The sequence below is a fragment of the Alexandromys fortis genome, unplaced genomic scaffold (assembly GCF_014885135.2).
Source record: "Alexandromys fortis isolate MF-2015 unplaced genomic scaffold, M_Fortis_MF-2015_v1.1 scaffold_122, whole genome shotgun sequence".
NCBI lineage: Eukaryota > Metazoa > Chordata > Mammalia > Rodentia > Cricetidae > Alexandromys > Alexandromys fortis.
The window spans coordinates 4,487,959-4,508,293 of NW_026068004.1; the positions used below are offsets into that span (position 1 = coordinate 4,487,959).

Consider the following 20,335-nt stretch of genomic DNA (forward strand, 5'->3'; position numbering starts at 1 on the left):
GCCTGCAGAGGCTGGAAGCACACATCAGATCCCCTGGAGCTGAAGTTACAGGCAGTTTGAGCCTCCAAACTCAGGTAGAGGGACTCGAACCCAGGTCCTCTGGAAGAGCAGGAGATGCTCTTAACCTCAGAGCCGTCTCTCCAGACCCTAGTGTCTCTAATTATCCTTTCTCATATTGGGCCCAAGATAGATTGAAAACTTAAATGTAAATCAATCAAATTATTGAAATCTAGAAACAAATACATATAATGAAAGTTCAGTGACTCGGAGGGGCCAGTTTAAGCAAAAGTCAACAGAGTCTAACTTATTCAGCTTGTACTCCAGCCCCGGTTTCCCACTTCTCCGCAGAGCTCAGAAACCTCGATGTTGTTCATGCCTCCCCCCCAGTCAATCGCTGAAGCCTGCTGGTTCCACCTAGTAACATTTCCCTTGTCCCCCCTTTTCCATGTCTGCTCTTCCTGCTGCCTTCATATAGCATGGTGCTCCCATCACCTCTAGCCCTATACATCCCCTGCCTCCAGGACTGCCTTCCACACAGCTGCCAGGGAAATCTTCCCACAACGCACGTCTGACCCTTCGTGAAGGTTCCCAGTGGCTCCTGTTTGCTCCCAGCGGCAGTCTAAGCTTTGTACAGGTGTCTCAGTGACCCAGAGCCTTGATCTTCTCTGACACAGCTGTTTCTTCAGCTGTCCTGCAGAAGGGCAGATGTGCTGCAGAACCACATGCTCGTCCCTCCTGAGCTTGCTGGAAAGTAGCAGCATGGAGCCCATCACAGAGGGACTCCCACACAATCCTCTAGTGCAGCTTCCCCTCCCTCACTCAACCTCCCTGTCTGAGGCCCACATCCACAGGTGACCCATCCCTGTGCCCAGTGCCCAGGGCCCACAACATTTTGGGGCCTATGAAAAGATTTTACTTTGCATTAATGTGAGAACAAAATGAATACAGCAATAGTGATTCTATGATAGTAAATCCAGTCTGAATTATATTTTGTCTATGTTAGTATAACCATAAAATATATAATTATATATGTAAAATAAACATATATGTGTATATAATATTGTATGCATATACATATATAATTATATATATAATATATATTCAATTCTATTATACTTACTTATTCAATGTGTGTGTGTGTGTTCATGCTTGTACACCTGCATGCCATGGCATGTATATAAAGGTCAGAATATGTGGGTTCTGGCATCAGCCTTAACAGCAAGCACTATTACCCATTGAGCCATCTTGCTAGCCCGATTTTTATTGTTTTTAAATTTTTATTTGTAATTATGTATATGAAGTTACAAGTGATTGTGAGCCACCTGATAAGGGTGCTGGGAACCTAACTCTGGTCCTGTGGAAAAGTCATCAATCCTGTTTTTATCATTTTTAATGAAGGAAGAGACCCACGAAAGCAGAGTGGCCGCTGTGGCCCTACTGCGTGTCTGGCTGAAGTGTTCACACTTAGATTCTCACCACAGCTCTCATTTCCTGCCTGTTACTGCACGGCTGCAAGATGCTGGCTGCTTCCGGTGTCATCTAAACTCTTGGAAGAGGGAAAAGAGCACGCATGTGTCTCTGCTTATCAAGGAAGCACAAAGCTTCATCATAGACTTCCACATCTGCCTAGCTGCCAGACTGAGGAACTGAGTAGTTAGCATCTGGCCTCGACAGTAGAGTACCAAATGCTGGATTCTCAAGGCGTGGAGGCCGTAGGCTTAGAGCCTATCCCACCCTTGGCGGCCCATCCCTGGTCTCCCCTGACGCCCACACAGTGCTCCAGCAATCCATATCCTTGGGATTCCCCACCGTCCTGCACCCTCTACTACAGCCGTACACTGCTCAGGCTCTTCCTGCCGTGTGCAGCCTTTTCCATCCTGTCTGGTCCTGACTCAAGAAAGATTCCTTAGCATCCTAACTGACCTAGTGAGGCACCCATCCCGGTCATTTTCACACTTGCCTGCATACGGTTAAACCAAGGGATGGCCAAGGACTGATCTTTGCACGTTTGTACATGTTTCTCCTCTGCCGGTGGTGCCCCTTGCTAAGCCTGTTGGACCTTGATGGAAGCATTGTCTACCCTCAGTCCCCCTTCTGCCTCCTTTTGCAGGCTCAGACAAGAGCCAGGGCATGCTGGCCTTGTCCATCAGTCCCAATCGGCGATACCTCGCTATCTCCGAGACTGTGCTGGAAAGACCCACCATCACTATTTACGAGCTGTCATCCATCCCTTGCCGGAAGCGCAAAGTCCTGAATAATTTTGACTTCCAAGTTCAAAAGTTTGTCAGCATGGCTTTCTCTCCAGACTCTAAATACCTGCTGACACAGACGTCACCTCCAGAGTCAAACCTCGTCTATTGGCTATGGGAAAAGCAGAAAGTAATGGCCATTATTAGATCTGACGTGCAGAACAACCCCATCTACCAGGTACCCCGGCATGACGCGTGCCTCGCCCCGCTGTAAGGCAGAAACACCAACTTTGCCCCACAGCGCTCATTCCTCCCATGTGTTTTAACCCTGAGCTTCTCAAGAAGCACAGAAAACAGAGGTAGTTATTGTCCCATCTTAGAGGTGAGGGGCCCGAGGCTCTAAGAGGCTAAATAGCCCATCCCAGACTGCAGAAGTGAGAGGCAGGGCCAGGTATTCCCAACTCTGTCATCTGCCTTCTTCCCTACGGCCCAGAACTACGTCCAGCACAGGTCAGACCCAGCTGTGGTGTCCTTGGTTCCGGCCCATTTGCAGTAGACTTGTGGACAGTCAGGGGATTTCAGGAATGCCATATAAAGTAGTAGATTTGGGTTTTTATTTTGTCTAGGAGGGGTGTTATTTTTTTATCTTAAAACAGGTTGTGACTACATAGCTCAGGCTAGCCACGAATTTACGATCTTCCCTGCCCCGAGTGCTGGGACTAGAGGTAGATGCTGCCACGCCTAGTGGAAAGGTAGATGTGTAAGAAGCTGTAAGTTACAGTTGTGTAGAGAACAGAATTTTCTATTGCGGTTTCAGGACAGAATGAAAACCCCCTAGAAAACCAGCAGGTCGACTGCCTGGGCAGTGAGACCCAGGTTTTATACTCCTGTCCAGTGTCTTGTACTCATTTTCACAAGTTCAAGAAGTCTGTCTGTCCATGTGTACAGATAGTAGCTCATCCGAGCCTTGAGCATGCGTCATTCATCTCTCAGAGGTTGGCGTGTGGGCCATGGCACCGCCAGCCAAGCACTCATACCCCTTCTTAATACAATGACGGTAAGAGTATTGATAGCCAAATCACAAAGACGGGGAGAACCGATTTACCCAGGCCGCAGTGTCCCAGTGATACCCCTTCCCAGAGCAGAGAGCACCTCCTCTACAGAAGATCCAGTGAGCATCTACTGGGCGTCCCCTCTGCACCTATCCCAAGGACACAGACTCGACAGCAGTGTACCCCCAAGCTGCTCTCCGTCTAGTGAGGGCAGCAGGTTAACTACCGTTAGCGTGTGTTGGGATAAAGACTCCAGCTGAAGGAGATTGATCTGGTGGGATGTGTGCTTTCTTCCCCCGGACAGGCCTCCAGACACCCGCTCAACCCCATGACTCTGTTTCCAACTGAACTTCATCCCCTCGTGCTGACCCAGAGTATAGCTCTGCGCATACGAGGAGACATGTTAGCGCATGCCTGTAATCACACCACTCAGGAAGTTGAGTCAGGAGGCATATCCTTTTAAGACCGGCCTGGGCTACATAGTGAGTTCAAGGCCAGCCTGGGCTATAAAAATGAAAAAGATTGTTAATTCTACTTTAAAAAAAAATGTTGACTGAAATTCCATCCAGTAGATGTAGATGTGTATCTTCCATCAAATATAATATAAAATTCCATGACTTTGTGTACAAGATATTATGAACTACCTAAAGTGAATGTTAATTGGTAAAGTGGTGAATAATCCCATCAAGAGTCGGCCAATCTTTTTATTTTTCTGGTATCTCCTGGCATTTGCAGGTCAGCATCAACCCCCAGGATAATACTCAAGTTTGTGTCACTGGGAACGGGATATTTAAGCTTCTCCGCTTTGCCGAAGGAACCCTAAAGCAAACCAATTTCCAGAGGGGAGAATCCCCAAACTACCTAGCCCACGCCTGGGTGTCTGATGATAAGATCATTGTTGGCACTGACACCGGCAGGCTCTTCCTCTTTGAGTCTGGAGATCCACGCTGGGAGACGAACATAATGGTGAAGGAGCCCACCAGCTCCAGGAGCCTGGAAATCATCCATGAGTCAGAGAGGTAATAGCGCCTTCCACTGGGCTAGTGCCCACCCTCGTGGGCTTCTCCCAAAGCCTCTCATTGAGACCGGAGAGATGTCTCAGCAGTTTAGAGCAGGTACTGGTCTGGCAGAGGACACAGGTGTGGTTCCCAAGCACTCACAAGGCGGCTCACAACCATTCCAGGGCATCTGGCGCCCTCTTCTGGTCTCTGAGGTCACTTACAAGCCAGACACCCAATAGAAACTGAGAACAAAGAAATCTTAAGTCAGTCACCACCTCTCCACCTTGAAAACCAACTATGCTCATTTCATCCTATTTTAGCATTTGCCTCTATTCAAGCACAAACCCCATCGTTATGACCATGGCCTGCCTAAATACAAGTTTTTATTTTTATGCCTATTCTCATTTTATACAGTTCAGAATGACAAGTCTTCAAAATTGTAGATTTTTCCAAAAGCTTCTTTTCTTTCTTTCTTTTTTTTTTCTTTTTGGTTTGGGTTTTCGAGACAGGGTTTCCCTGTAGCTTTGGAGCCTGTCCAGGAACTAGCTCTTGTAGACCAGGCTGACCTTGGACTCACAGAGGTCCACCTGCCTCGGCCTCCTGAGTGCTGGGATTAAAGGCGTGCGCCACCATCGCCCAGCCTCAGAACCCTGGTGGTGTGCTAAGCGCCCAGCCAGGTACTGGAAACACAGGCCCTCATGTGATGACAGTTTAATGGGAGGCAACCAGGAGCAAAGGGGACAAGGAAGTGGACTAGGACAATCAGACGAAAGGGTGGTAACAGGGTACAGGGGAGGGGGGTTGGTTTCATCTGCACCATAACAGCAGTGGCCACATCTCACACTTGGCGGACTGTGCCGTGGGATGTGACAGACACTGCTGACGAGCCCGTGTGAGTCCTTTTCTTCACGGATTATAGCATCCTCGTCCCAGCTTTTACAGACCAGGGGCCAGAGGCTAAGATCTCAGCACTACTGTATGACAGGACTAGAATTCCATTTCCCTCTCTCTGAGCCCAGAGCCCAATATCCCCACCACCTGGCACCCTGGGGGGTCTTCCTCCTCAGTAACTACTGGTCCTCCCCCCCCCCCATTCCCACAATCCCTCCCTGTGCCAGTTGGCACCTCCTTATCTTATGGCTTGTGAAGGGCTTCCTAAGGAGTTCTTGATGGAATCGCTTCCCCCTTCACTAGGGACCACTTACCTTAGGTAGTTCAGATTATCCCTTCTATATCACAGAGCCTTGGAATTTTATAATAACATTTGATGAAGACACATGTCTACATCTGCTGTACGCACAGTATTTTGGTGGGTCCAGGACTCCCAGCACAGAAGCCCCTTAGCTCGGCCCAGGCAGTACCACCTCTCTCCCCTCCCGGAAAGAAATGTCAAGTCTCCTCTCTGGGTTCCTTGCATGACCAACACATTTTCTTGTTTCTTGTGTGCTCAGTCAGAGTAAGTCTCTCTGTCTGCCCCCTACCTGTTCCTGTTTGTCCTAGAGAACCCAACTAAGAGCACTCGGCTTCTGCTCACCTAAAGCAGCGCAGCTCTTCAGTTCCTGCCCTCAGAAAGCCTCTATTGCTTGTGGCATGCCTAGCTGCCCCTTAACAGTCCTTAGCACATGGGCCCGAGACTTGAAGCTTCTGGGGGCAAGAACTGTACTGATCTTGTTTACTGTTGTTTCGCGGAGCCCTTATAACTCTAACATTTATGAGCAGGTATAAATATTTATTATATGAGTGAATGAATGAAAAGAGAGACCTGGGTTCAAATCTCAGCTCTGCCGGGCAGTTGTATGATCTTACTATATTCAGTCCCCTGAACCACTTATTTCTAAACAAAAGTTAAGAATCGCCGTCCTCTGTCTAGCAGGCATACTCACTGTGCTGGCTAGAATTCCCAAGCCAGATGGCAGCATTTGACCCTGGGAAAGAATATCACTGGGTGGCATCACTCACAACCAAGGATATCCCCCATGCTGCTCTCAGAAGACAAGGTCTCCTTATGTGGCTTCCATACTGAAACTCATGCTGTAGACTAGGCTGGCCTTTGACTCACAGAGATTCCACCTGCCTCTGCCTCCCCTGTCCTGGAATAAAACCTGTGTGCCCCCACTCTTCCTTGCCCCCTCCAGAGCTCAATGCTTCTCCTCGGGGTGGCCTCCAATAACGCTCTGTGCTCTTTTCCTCTTCCAGCCTGATCGAGTTTCCACCACCCAGCTCCCCGGACCCCTCCTTTGAACAGGTCGTGGCCACCACTTACACCCACCACATGTCCATGCCCCAGGTGTTTGCCATCGCCGCCTATTCCAAGGGCTTTGCCTGCTCCGCTGGGCCGGGGAGAGTGCTGCTGTTTGAGAAGGTGGAAGAGAAGGACGTTTACCGAGAGAGCAGGGAAATCCGGGTAAGGAGGACGCAAATGGGGTCCTTGAGGGCGTTGTCCTGCAGCAGCCGTGCTCTGACAGCATTTGCACAGGAAGGACTGGGGAGAGAGAGAGAGAGAGAGAGAGAGAGAGAGAGAGAGAGAGAAGAGGAGAGGAGAGGAGAGGAGAGGAGAGGAGAGGAGAGGAGAGGAGAGGAGAGGAGAGGAGAGGAGAGGAGAGGAGAGGGAGAGAGAGAGAGAGCCCCACCCTGAGAAACTAGGGGTGGGTACACCGGGTTGGGAAAACCGGATATAGAAGTAGCAGGATCTGGATTTAAGTCCTATGAGGAAATGTGTCAAAGTAATGAAGACAGACTTCCTCTCTGAAGCCTGATATCCCATAACCTTCCCATCATTATATCTATATGTGCTCCGTCATTATATAAGCACACTGCCCAGCACACACATTTATGGAATAAACGATACAGAAATGACGTGGACCAGCAAGTTGTTCTTCAGTGACAAAGCCCTGACGGGGAAGACCAGGAGATGAGGAAATAAATAAAGAGGATAGGAAAGTTGGAATGGGGGGCGGGGGGGGGGGTGGCTCATGTAAGCAAGCTTAAGAAGTGCAAAACAGGCTCTAAGTCAGTGGTTCTCAGCCTTCCTAATGCTGTGGCCCTTCAACACAGTTCCTCATGTTGTGGGGACCCCCAACCATAAAATTATTTCATTGCTACTTCATAACTGTAACTTGGCTACTGTTATCAATTGTAATGTAAACAGCTGATATGCAAACCCAATGGGGTCGCGACCCACAGGTTGAGAACCACTGCTCTAGGAAACTAAGACCTGGGCAGGCTGGCCCGTCAACACATTTGGTCACTATCTGATATAGAGAGGGAAAGGAAATCTAATTTTATTTTGTCTCATTGGGAACAACAGCTCCTCTCCAAGCCTACTGGAGGCATCAGTGAACCCTTCTTCTCCTTACCCCTTTTGCCCACCCCGTATTGTAGAGAGGCCACCGCCTCCCTTCCATGCACTGAAAGTACACACAGGGATGCTGGGTGCCAAGCGAGCCCATGCCCTGGGCTTTCAACAGGTGGGTGCTCTCACAGGTTAAACAATATATGTGTGACGGGGATCTCACACTGGGCTGCCTGGCCCGCTCATTCCCACACATTCGGCTCTCTTGCTAGTCAGATGCTAGTTGCTGCACAAGGAGCACCTGGTGCTATTTAAAACTGACGGCAGCAGAGACTCACCAGTCCTCTCTTCTCCAGACCCAGGAAAGCTCAGGGCGGTGGCTTGGTCAGGAGTCTGTGAATGGAACCCTTGTATCCAGGACATGCTGACAATGTGGGACCGTGACAGAAAGTTACTGATGGCTGTCTTGTGCCTTGACCAGATCCCTACGGACCCACAAAGCAGTGACCCAAGTCAGTCAGACAAACAGGACGTTCTATGCCTGTGCTTCAGCCCATCAGAAGAAACCTTGATCGCCAGCACCAGCAAGAACCAACTCTATTCCATCACCATGTCCCTGACGGAGATCAGCAAGGTGAGCTTCCTCCAGGGGCATCAGAGTCCCCTTCCAGTCCACACTGAGATAGATGCCCACCCATCCGAGGCTGCTCACCATGTGTATAGAGTTTCACACAAAGTTGTGTGGTTCATGCACCCTGTTAATCCAAGCAAACAGAAAACCTGAGTGTGCAGAAACTCTCTGGTGGGGGGAGGGGGGACGACGTGCAGCCTTGATGTTGCCTATCAAAATCAAAAATCCCACATGTCCCGCTAGAAGTTGCATTTTTCGAGGAAATTAATCTACTATCATATCTATTCACAGCCCAAAGATGTGTATATAATCTTCATGGTTGTTGGGGTTTTTTTGTCTTGTTTTGGAATTGCAAAGGAAACGACCATAAAACACTCCAGACGTCATAACCAGAAAGCACCGTGGATGGTGAAGCTCACACTGCCCGCTGCACACTTCATCAGTAAAACAGCAGTTCAGACTTGTGTCCCCTAGCAGCATGGACTCAAACACATAAAGGGAAGAAAACAGACCACTGTAGCATGAATTCCAATTGGTATTAATAATAAAATCCCAGAGCCAGATATAGGGATTAATGCTGAAGATCAGAGAAGCAGAAGAGACCAGCCACTAGAGAGTTCTTTTACCTCTACCAGTGCTCAGACCAAAGGGGCGACCCTGTCCTCAGACTGCATCTCCAGACTTCATCTGTCTCCACTGCAGATGGAAACCTAAGACTGTACTGAGCTTCTGTCTCCTCCCGCCTTGTATTCCTCTCTCCACCCAGACATGTCTCTCCTGTCTCCACCTCCCTAGTGCTGGGATCAAAAAGGTGTGACTCCCGAATACCGAGATTAAAGATGTGTGCCACCACTGCCTGGTTTCTAGGGGCTTAACTCTGGCACTCTGATCTTTAGGCAAGCTTTATTTGTTAAAACAAATAAACAAACAAACAAAATAATTACTACAGACCACCTATAATCTCAGCTGACAGTTTTAACATATCCTTTTCAGTCATATTTTGGGGGATGTTTTAATTGATGTTTTTGCTTTTTTTCTGAGACAGGGACTCATATAGCCCTAGTAGGTAAGAATGGTTTCTGACTTTCCTGCCTCTACCTCTCCCATTCATACCATTCTGGGGCTCAAACCCAGGATTTCAAGTATATGCTAGGCAAACACTCTACCAACTAAGCTGCATCTCTAGCCCAGTGGTGGTTTATAGTAGCGTCACTGGTCAGCGTTGAACAAGCAGTACTGTAATTATAGGAGCTATCCATCACCTCAGAAAGAGAACAGCCCATACCATACCCTTGAGCTGGCGCCCTCCACCTTCCCCCTCACCGCAGTCCTAAGCAAGTGCTGATCTATGTTATAGATTATAGATTTGCTTATTCTGGGTACTGCATATCAACAAAATCACACAGTATGTGGTCACAGTGGCAAAAGAGTGTCACTAGTTGGGACCAAGTATTCAAACACATGAGCCTATTCAAACCATGAGGTCTGAAAAGAGAAAATATGGGGCTGGAGAGATGGTTCAGCGGTTAAGAGCGCTGGCTGATCTTCCAGAGGACCTGGGTTCAATTCCCAGCACCCACATGGCAGCTCATAACTGCCTGTAACATTCAGGGGATCCAACACCTTCACACAGATATACATGCAGGTAAAACACAAGTGCATATGAAATGAAAATGAATAAATCTTAAAAAGATAAAATAGTATGAAATAGTCACCATGGAAATTCAAAAAGGAAACGCATCGCAGAGCATAAGCAGATCATCCTAAATCCCCACTGGAGGCTCCTGGCCACGGATTCTGAGGGAGACCAGTGAGCTTCCTGGGCTAGTCCCGTCATTCCACAGCTACTGGGCCTAGAGGGAGAAAATAATTGCTTCCCTTGTGAAATAAACAAACAAACAAAAAAAGGTGTGAGTATGTTGAAAAGCTAATAAGAATTAGCACTGTTGTCAGCCATACTGGGGGCGAAAGGATTAACAGAGGCACAGCACCTCTGTCTCAGACAGGAATGCTGAGAGGAGCGGTGTGTGTAAATTCATGAGAGGGAAAGCCCCGGAGTAGGTGGGAATTGTCATCTCAGCCTTTGTCTTGGCTTGGGAACAGCCCTAGTGTGTGTTCACCTCATTCGGTTTTCCACCCATCTCTTCCCTCTGTCACCAAAGAAAATGCCTCCTACCGGACCACACACCCAACACTCATGTGCTAATGGAAATCACATAATAAGTGCAGTCTCTTTGGAGAGAAATTTGGCATTGCTTGTTAAGATGCTTAAAAACATTCAATGCAGGCTGGGTGTTGGTAGCCCACGCCTTTAATCCCAGCATTTGTGAGTGCAGGTGGGGTCCCTGTGAGTTTAGAGCAGCCTGGCTTATGGAATTAATTCTAAGACATCCAAGGCTACACAGAAACCCTGCCTCAAAAGCAAACAAACAAAACCAGTCATAGCATTTATCCAGAAACATCTCTTTTTTTTCCCACTTTTTTTTATTTTTCCATTCAAAAATTTACACTTCCTCCCCACTCCCCCTCCTCCTCCCCCCTCCCTCCTTAAGAGAGGGCAGGGAACCCTGCCCTGTGGGAAGTCCAAGGCCCTCCCCACTACATCCAGGCCTAGGAAGCTGTGCATCCAAATAGACTAGGGTCCCGAAAAGCGGGTACATGCAGTAGAAACAGGTCCCAGTGCCTTTATCAATGGCTTCTCAATCAGCCCCCATTGTCAGCCACAATCAGAGAGTCCGGTTTGATCACATGCTCATTCAGTCCCAGTCCAGCTGGATTTGGTGAGCTCCCATTAGAACAGGCAAACTGCCTCAGTGGGTGGACCAACCCCTCACAATCCTGATTTCCTTGCTTCTCTTCTCCCTCTTTCTGTTCTTCAACTGGACCTTGGGAGCTCAGTACATTGCTCTGATGAGGGTCTTTGTCTCTATTTCCATCCTTCGCAGGACGAAGATTCTATGGTAATATTCGAGATAATCATCAGTGTGATAGTGGGCTAAGGCCAGTTCAGGCACCCTCTCCTCTGCTGTCCAAGGGCCTAGCTTGGGACATCCCCGTGGACACCTGGAATTCCCCTCTAGAGCCAAGTCTCTTGCCAGCCCTAAAATGGCTCCCTTAATGTAGATATCTTCTTCCCTGCTCCTATATCCACCCTTCCTCCATCTCCACCCTCCCACTCCCCCAAGCTCTCCCCAGTCTTTCCCTTCTCCCTTCTCTCTCCCCCTCTCCCCTTCCCCCACCCCTTCCCCCAGAAACATCTCTTAAGGAAGCGATGAGAGATACATAAGGACTTATATGTAAGGATGCGCAGTCTGTAGTGTTACTCTCAAAGCCACACGAATGTTCCCACAGACTCAAAATGCTTAAAGCCTTAGGACACTAGACTTATGTTGCCATTAAAATAATAAAATTTAAAACTATTTATGTATGTGTAGGGGTGTTTTGCCTGCACGTATGTCTATATACCATGTGTGCGTCTGGTACTGTAGGAAGAGGGCATCAGATCCCATGGAACTGGAGTTACAGACCATTGCAAGCTACCATGTGGGTGCTGGGACTAAAAGATGGGTCCTCTGGGAGAGCAGCCAGTGATCTTAACAACTGAGCCATCTCTCCAGCCCCGAAAATTATATGTGTGTATGTGTGTGTAATATTTTAGTAATCGTTCAAAGATTTCAACAAATCTTGATTATATTTGCTCCCCATTTCTCTCCCCAACTCCTCCCAGATCCGTCCCCTACATCCCCCCCATCCTGTCCTTTTGTTTGTTTTATTTTGTTTTTTTTTTTTTCCGAGACAGGGTTTCCCTGTGTAGCCCTGGCTGTCCTGGACTAGCTTGGACTAGACCAGACTAGCCTCAAACTCACAGAGATCTGCCTGCTTCTGCCCCCCAAGTGTTTGGAGTCAAAGGCGTGCACCACCACACCCAGCCTGTCCTTATTTTTATTTTTATTTTTTTAAGAAGAGACTATCTCAAAGAACATATCCTGGTCCTCTGGTTCTTACAATCTTTCTGTCTCCTTTTCTGTGATGGTCCCTGAGCCTCAAATGTGGGGTGTGGGGGTTGTGTTGTAGATGTATAGTTGAATGTGGGCACAGCATGGTCAGTTATTCTCTGCCTTTTAACCATTGTGGATTTCTGTAATATTCTCCGTTGTATGCAAACAAAGAAGATTCTTTGACAGCAGTCAAAGTCAATGAGAGCTGTGTTACCTGTGGGTATAAGGATCAGTATTTAGTATTTAGAATGCAGTTAGAGATTATACTAGTTCAGAGGAAAATGGGCAATAATAGGTTCTCCTATAGGTTCCATGGCCTCACCAGGATTTTAAAATAACAGTATCTTAGGAAAACCACATGTAACATCAAAACAGTTTGCCTTAGCGTGGAGGTTCCCAGGTACTAATAATTCACGCTGAAGGATATAGGCATCCTTCCGCTCACCCTGCTGAATCTCATTTCCGTGCGGTTTCTCCAGGGAGAGCCTGCCCATTTCGAGTACCTGCTGTACCCGCTGCACTCAGCGTCCATCACTGGCCTCGCTACCTGCATCCGCAAACCCCTCATTGCCACCTGTTCTCTGGATCGCTCCGTCCGCATCTGGAATTACGAATCAAAGTAAGGAGGGAAAGGCTTGCTGCTGTCGTGTGTACAAAATGTCGATCATTAAGCCTGTTTGTGCAGAGTGTTTTAATTAGAGAGGTTTACAATTCAACAACTAAAAGCATCCAGCTGGAAAAGCCTTTTATCAAATTAGTCACCTGTCTCCCAGTCTCACGTGGCTAGAAAATTACTCTCTGGTTTATTAAATGTTTGCTATATGCCAGACACTGCTCTAGACCATAGGAACATAGAGGTAAGCACTCCACATAGCTCACCATTGTCCATTAATGCCTCTGTCCCCTCTGCTCTCCTATCCCTTTCCTTTCCCCAGTTCCTCTTGCTGCAGGATCTCTCTAGACCTTTGGCTCCTCCTCTACCTCCTCCTCACTGCCCCAGCCACCCCAGCCCCCTACCATTAATAGGATCTCCAAACCCAGACTGCACCCAAATTCTGCTTTACTCTTGTGTACAAAGGGCTGCTGGGAGAAATGATTTGTGTAGTCCTTGTAATTCTCGGACTCTCAGCTGGGCTTGTGTATGGTATTTTGACTACTTTCCATGTTGGCTGTACTCCGTGCAATTATTATTATCTTTCAGCAACCGGAGCCCAGAAAACAGTCATTGCAAACAATGAAATAGCTCAGATACACAAAAGCAAATAAAGTGGGGGGCTCGACAGGGCTAGGAGCTCGGCTCATAACTCAGGAACTGCTCTTTCTCACAGCACCCTGGAGCTATTTAAGGAGTACCAAGAAGAGGCCTACACCATCAGCCTTCACCCGTCGGGACACTTCATCGTGGTGGGCTTTGCTGACAAACTCCGCCTGATGAACCTGCTCATTGATGATATCCGCCCTTTCAAAGAATATTCTGTCAGAGGCTGCAAGGAGGTAAAGACTGTGGGACCAAAGTCTGTCTGATGGCACTTCGGGGACTTAAGACAGCAGCCGGTGCTCTCTCACCAAACTCGTGAAGTGCACGGTTCTGCCCGCGCTTTTCTACACCCACCAAAATCATTTTGCTGGACCTAAAGCCTTGTGGGATTCCATCTGTGATCAGGCTGGGCATCTCAATTAAGATTAGAGCAGAAAAGCAATCCCAAGATGAGCATCCCAGTTGAGAGAGTAAAAGCAGAGACTGGGAGGAGCCGAGGAAACAGTGTCACCAGTGAGATGCAGTTACAGCCCATCAGCTTTATCTCAGGTGGCTTGAAGAAGCACAACAGTGATGGTAAAGCATCTCCCCCTCTCCCCAGCCTGAAGCAGAGCTTCTGCAGACGCCCTGAGGCTCGGTGATGGGAGCAGTGTAACCACTAGTAGACAAGGCAGCGGCAGGATGTTGGTGCTGAGCTACAGGGTCGTTAGTGGTGTCTGGAAACAGCCCTTTCCTACTCCCACCCCACCCAGAGTCCCCAGCCTCCTCCACTCAGATGCTCCCCTCTTTCTGCCCTCCCTCCCTATAGTGTGCCTTTAGCAACGGAGGTCACCTCTTCGCTGCAGTCAACGGAAACGTGATTCACATTTTCACTACCACGAGCTTGGAGAACATCACCAACTTGAAAGGGCACACGGGGAAGGTAAGTGAGTGGCCAGGGTAACAAGGGGCACTGAGATGTGCACTGTGCTAGCCCAAGGGGACTCCTTTCCTGAGAGGACTCACAAAATACAAATCGCAACTGGTTTAATGCAACAAAAGCTTGTGGGTTGCTTCACTGAGGCTGTGATGCTTGCGAAGGCTTGGTCCTGGGAGAGCGGGTAGGGATTACCTAGACAGAGTTGGTGGTGACAGCCATTGCATATGAGAATACAAACCCCACAGACAGATGGCAGGAAGTGTGAAGGCACTGAAGAGTTTGTGGGGATGGGTATCCAGGCTGACACACAGGTGAACTGAGACTGGAGAGGTTTACGGGGCACCTTGTAGATTTTATTCTGTGTCTTCCTTGGTAGCCTTTTATTGAGTCCATTAAATAACTAAGGTTTGTCTTTTAGAGGTGAAGACAGGATTAAGATGGAAGAGGAAACTAGCTTCAATGGGTCTAACCATTTTCACCATTTCAGTGGCTTTCACGGGAGCCAATGGGTCAGGAGATTGGCTCCTTACAGAAAAAGGAGGAAAAGCAAATGTTAAAGAGAATAGGAGCCAGGTCAACATATATGGAGAGAGGGATAAATCTGTGGTTCACCTGGAATCAGAGGCAACACTTTGAATTAATGACTTTTCAATCAGGGAGAAGTAGGCAGACCCAGAAAGGGAGGCAGACTTTGGTGCGCTGTGCACGGAAAGGGAACTCAGGTTCTGTACAACTTCTTCCCCATGACAGAAGTGTAATGCATATTAAATCATTTTCAGTATTTTCAGTATCACCCTAACCCAAAGATGAGACAAAACGGTCTGAAAGAAGAAAGGAGACTGCAGATCTATACCCTTCGTGAAGGAGCCCTGAAGCCTAGCAGCTTACAGTTGTTACAGATTGTGACCCAGTGGGGTTTTTCCTAGGAATGCAAGGCTGGTTTGACATAGAAGAACAACCAGCCCAATCCACTGTGTTAACGGCTAAAGGAGGAAAACAACTTCAAAAATAAACACTTTGACCTCAGATATTATTAGACTTAGCTCCAGTGAAATGTTCCATATAGGTCCATCCGATTCTACCCTTTGTTGTGCCGTATGTATTTTATTTGTTTATGTTTAACTTTTTATTGTGTGGGGGGCCATGAGTGTGGTAATCTGGAGAATTGTTTCTCTCTTCTATCATGTGGGTCCCTGGAATCATCTTCAGGTGGTCAGAGTTGATAGCAAGCTCGTTTACCCCCTAAGCCAACTACTGGCCCTGTATATTTTATTTTAAAAAGTCGATCTTGCCAGTCCTGTATCTTATTTCATTACACATCCTATAGTACATTGAGGTGGTTGGCTGGTTCGTTGGTTTTGATTCAGGGCCTCACTATGTAGCCCTGGCTAGCCTGGAACTTTCTGTGTAGACCAGGCTGGCCCCAAACTCACAGAGATCTACCTCCCTTTGTCTCTGGAGTGCTGGGATCAAAAGTGCTACCACACCTGGTTTATAATACCCTGTTTTGATTACTACTTTATCTAACTTTATTGTGTATTTTAAAGAAGCTGAAAGAAAAACAGATAAGTATAACTGCAAAAAGTTTTAATATGAACTTTCCATATATTAGAGAGTACAGAAAATGGAACACGCAATCACAGTGTCTCTGAGTGGCTTGGGAAGTTACCAACTGTGTTTTCTCTGGTTGTGATATCATCTTGTCATCAGAGATCAACTGCCTGTGGTCTAAAGAACTTCCTTTGGCAGTCTTGAGAGGCAGGTTTTTAGGCAGTCAGTTCTCCAGTTTGTGTTTATCTTGGGGTTAACTAATGTATTCTTCATATTTAAATGGAAATTTAGTTTTGCTGAACATAAAGGCAGTGTATCTTGTTATTCTCCGTGCTTTAGACAACCTTCCACTGCCTTTGTGTCTCCTTCCTGATTTTCCGATAGAAGCCAAATGGTAATCTTGGACTAGTGTGGACCAGTCTGCTTTCTCTTAGGTTTTCATGTCGTTGGCTTACAGTGTTTTGACTATGGTGTGTCTGGATGTCAATCTCTTTGTAGTGCTCCTACTTGAAATGTACTATAGCCCTTAGATGCATGTATTCATGTTTTTCAACAAGTTTTGACTGCTTTCAGCATTACATACTTATTTATAATTTTCCCTGATGCCTTTCTCTCTCCTCCTGGTACTCCCGACCCATATTTGCTGGTGTAAATTGATGGTCATCCATGGCTCTCTTGGACTCTGTCAGCTTTTCTTAAACATCTCTGCTTTTCAGATTGCATGTTTTGATCTGTCTTCACGGTCCCCTGCTCAGATCTACCGATGAGCCCCGCTAGTGGCATTTTCACATTGGCAATTACGCTTTTCAACCCCAGGGTATCCATTAGAGTTTCTAAAAAACGCTCTCCCCTTTTCGTATTGCCAACTTGATGAGACGCGCCATGGCTTCTTTTAACTCCTCAAGCGTGGCTCCTGTACTCCCTTGGACGTGTTTACATCAGCTGCTTCCGAGTCTTTGTCTGCTGGATCCGTCTGAGCACCTTTCAGGACACTTTCTTTTCCCCCTGGCTTGCTTCTGTCATCTTCTTTTGGGGCACAGTAGTTTTGAGGGATTTGTTGTTTTGTTTCTTGTGTGTTTCCTAACTTTTGATTGGCTGGCTGTTTTAGGCACTATACTGCAGCAATTCTAGATATATATATTCTCAGGAGCTGGCAGTGGGCGGGTTAGTTGGTAGGATGACTGACAGCTTATTTGCTCAATGGAGGAACTAATTCCGTAAAGCCTTTTTCCTATGCAGTGTGCAGCCTTTAACGTCCCTGCTTAGGTTTCCCTCTTCACTTATATTTTTTTTCATTTTCTTTTTGGATTTTAGCCTTCAGTTTGCCTATGGATGGCCTAAAGTACTTATTAATCATAAATTTCCCATAAACCCACTTAGATTTCCCATAAGCCCACCTAGCTGCTTAAATTTTTAGCCTTAACTACTAGGTTTGTGTGGGGCTTGGAAGCTGCTTTAGACCATCAGTTTTTTGCCTTATGGTCTGCAGAGATGGACAGTTTGGATGCACCCTCTCTGGCTCTGCCTGAGAAGGCACAGCCTCAGTCAGGAACATAGTCTTTCATGCTGCCAAGAATGAGCGTGACTTTACATGTTAAGCCTGGATTCTCGGAAGGCGCCCTTGAGTCAAAGGAGCTCACTGTGCAGTGTGTGGTGAGATATTGTATGGAAGCCTCCTGTACCAGAGAGACAGCCCCCTGACTCAGTGGGTCCTCCAGTAGCTTGGAAAATGCTTTCGTGTTTCCCACATCCTGCTCCCATTGCTGCCCAATGGATGCACACCACCACGGGCACACAGCCGCATAGTCCCCAGCAAATTTTGACCACCTCTTTCCCACGATCTCTCTATTGAAAGTCTGCCGCTCTGCTGGTTTTTTCTTGTGTATAGTCACCAGCTTCCTCTTTGCTCTCTCACCGAGGTCTCCATTGTTTCAGATGTGCCCATAAGCACAGAGGTCTCCAGATTCTGTTGCAAATAAAGTCAGTCCCCGGTTGCCACCGAGTGCTCTGTCTTAGTGGCTGTCTTTCCCCAAGGCAAAGCCCATATCCCACGGTGCCCTGAACCTGCTTTTCCGGCAGTGGCACCCCTAATTTGGGTGGAACCTGCAGGACAGGGGTAGGGTGGCAAGAACCCCTGTCTTCCCCTGGCCCTTATAATGGGGAACCTCCAGCCCTAAGTTCTGATTATTTTTATCAGTTAACTTCGGTCACTGGGGAAACTAGCTGATACCCTCAGTCTGCCATCCCAGAAGTCCATTCTTGGAGCTATTGTTTGCAGTTTCCTGTGAATATTTCAAAACTAAAAGGGCTCTCAAAGGGGACTGGAGAGATGACTTAGCAGCTGAGAGCACTTGTTGCTCTTGCAGAAGACCCAAGTTCACTTCCTAGCACCCACGTGGTGGCTCTCAACCATCCATAACCCCAACTAGTTCCAGGGGATCTGACGTCCTCTTCTGGCCTCTGCAGATGCCTGTAAACACAGCCAAACCATGCATTCACATAAGATAAAATGACATCAGAAAGCTAGTACAAGTCCATCTGCATTCTTAGAGTCAAAAGGGAATGGGAGTATACTGTTTTCAGCATCTTACAACATTTACGTCTTAGGAAACAGAATGTTAACGTGGCCAAGAAGCCATGTTTGTGCTTACAGACAGCCCTCTCCCAGGCCCATTCTGCCTTAGTGTAATGGAGCCCCCGCAGGTTAATCCCCTCCGTGTGTGTGTGTGTGTGTGTGTGTGTGTGTGTGTGTGTGTGTGTGCTCTTCTCACCCAGGTGTGTCTGCATTCCTTGCAGATTCGTTCACTTGTGTGGAACTTAGATGACAGCAAGCTGATTTCTGCTGGGACGGATGGCGCTGTGTATGAATGGAACCTGTCCACGGGGAAGAGAGAGACAGAATGCGTGCTCAAGTCCTGTAGCTACAACTCTGTTACTGTCTCCCCTGATGCCAAAGTTATCTTCGCCGTGGGATCGGACCAGACTCTCAAGGAGATTGCAGATTCTTTGGTGAGTCCGCCCTCCCCATCCCCGTCTCCGTGCTGCCAGAAGCCAGACCCCGGGACTTCCGCTAGACCCCCTGAGAGAGAGCTCTCCTTCACGGGACAGTGCCTGCCATGCTCCTTGATCCTCCCGAATGGTTCAAGCTCTGGGTCCCCTTGCCCTTTCCGCTTCCTGTCTGTAACTTCCATTTACCCACACACGTGGAAATCAACAACTTCTCTAAAACGCTCTTAGGCAAACCACCAAGCCTGACGACAACCTGAGGTGGACCCCAGGGATCCACATGGTGGAGTTCTCTGACATACACACGCCACCACTACCACCACACATGCTGCCACCACCACACACACACTATTGTGAACATGCATATACACAAATTTAATTAAAATGTAACTTTCAGTTACACTGAACTCTAGCCCTTGTTCTGCCCTTAGCTGAGATGAGCCGCTGCTATGGTTAGCTGCCGTCACCCAGGCTTGTCACTGTGTTCCTCCAAAACCTCTAGATTTTTATATTACCACCTTTGGCTCCTGGACATATGGACAGAGAGAACTCAACATGGACCCTTCATACAGACATGGCTCATGCCCTTCTCTGGCCCAGCGACAGCTGATCTCTGGCTTCTTGGGTTTCCCATAGCTTCTGTCATGGGCTGACACCTTGGGTGTGGGAGGAGGCTCATGGCTTCCACAGCAGCAAATAAACCAGAAACAGCTTAGCGCACACAGGGTGACTCTCCTTTGTACTCCCAGGGACCCAATCCTGGTTCTTAAGCAGCCTGTACAAAGCTAGACCAGAAAAATGTTTTCCCAGGGCAGGCCTGTGTCCCCTCCCCTTGACATCCCTAGTAGCCGGTGCACTGCCAGAGCGCCCCAACACACACACAATCATAAAAAAGATGTGGATCGGTGAGTGGGTGGCTGAATACGCAGTTGTGGGTGAAGGAATGAGCGAGTTCCCTGAGAGCATAGTTTGGACAGTAATAAATGCTTCCTGGATAGATTTATGACTGTCATCCTCTTCACACCCTGAGGTGTGTTGGCAGCATTGCACAAGAGCTGAAAGTGGAGTCAGGCTGTCCCTGACCACACCCGTGAGCTGAGGCAAGTTACTCCCAGCCTCAGTGACTCATCTTCGCTTGTCGTGAATGTGACTGTCACTTCCTCCAGGCTTCTGTAAAGACCAGACGATTTACAGCAGATAAAGATATAATGCCACGGTGTCGTAAGAGAGTTCTGGCCCTTTCACTTGTCTTGTTTCTAACACCCACAACTGGTTATAAGTCAGGGGAAAAAAACAGACCTAAAGAGACAACTCAGTGGGTAAGAGCCGTTTTTTGTGCAAGCGCGAAGACTTGAGTTGAGTCCCGGCACCCTGGTGGGGCCATGTGTACCTGTACCCCCAGTGCTGGGCAGATGGGGGCAAGACTGAGAGAAAAGGA

The 20,335-nt window shown here is 47.8% G+C and overlaps 1 protein-coding gene across 6 annotated transcripts in view; it reads left to right on the top strand.

The window, feature by feature from the left end:
* The window catches only part of Cfap57 (cilia and flagella associated protein 57), a 65,627-nt gene that overhangs the window by 4,318 nt on the left and 40,974 nt on the right, over positions 1-20,335 (top strand). For all 6 annotated transcript variants that reach the window (XM_050161397.1, XM_050161402.1, XM_050161403.1 and 3 more), the window contains exons 3-10: positions 2,111-2,427; positions 3,977-4,260; positions 6,439-6,646; positions 8,016-8,168; positions 12,643-12,782; positions 13,492-13,657; positions 14,230-14,343; positions 18,688-18,900. In XM_050161397.1, the coding sequence (XP_050017354.1) occupies positions 2,111-2,427; positions 3,977-4,260; positions 6,439-6,646; positions 8,016-8,168; positions 12,643-12,782; positions 13,492-13,657; positions 14,230-14,343; positions 18,688-18,900 (1,595 nt within the window). The remainder of the gene's footprint in view (positions 1-2,110; positions 2,428-3,976; positions 4,261-6,438; positions 6,647-8,015; positions 8,169-12,642; positions 12,783-13,491; positions 13,658-14,229; positions 14,344-18,687; positions 18,901-20,335) is intronic.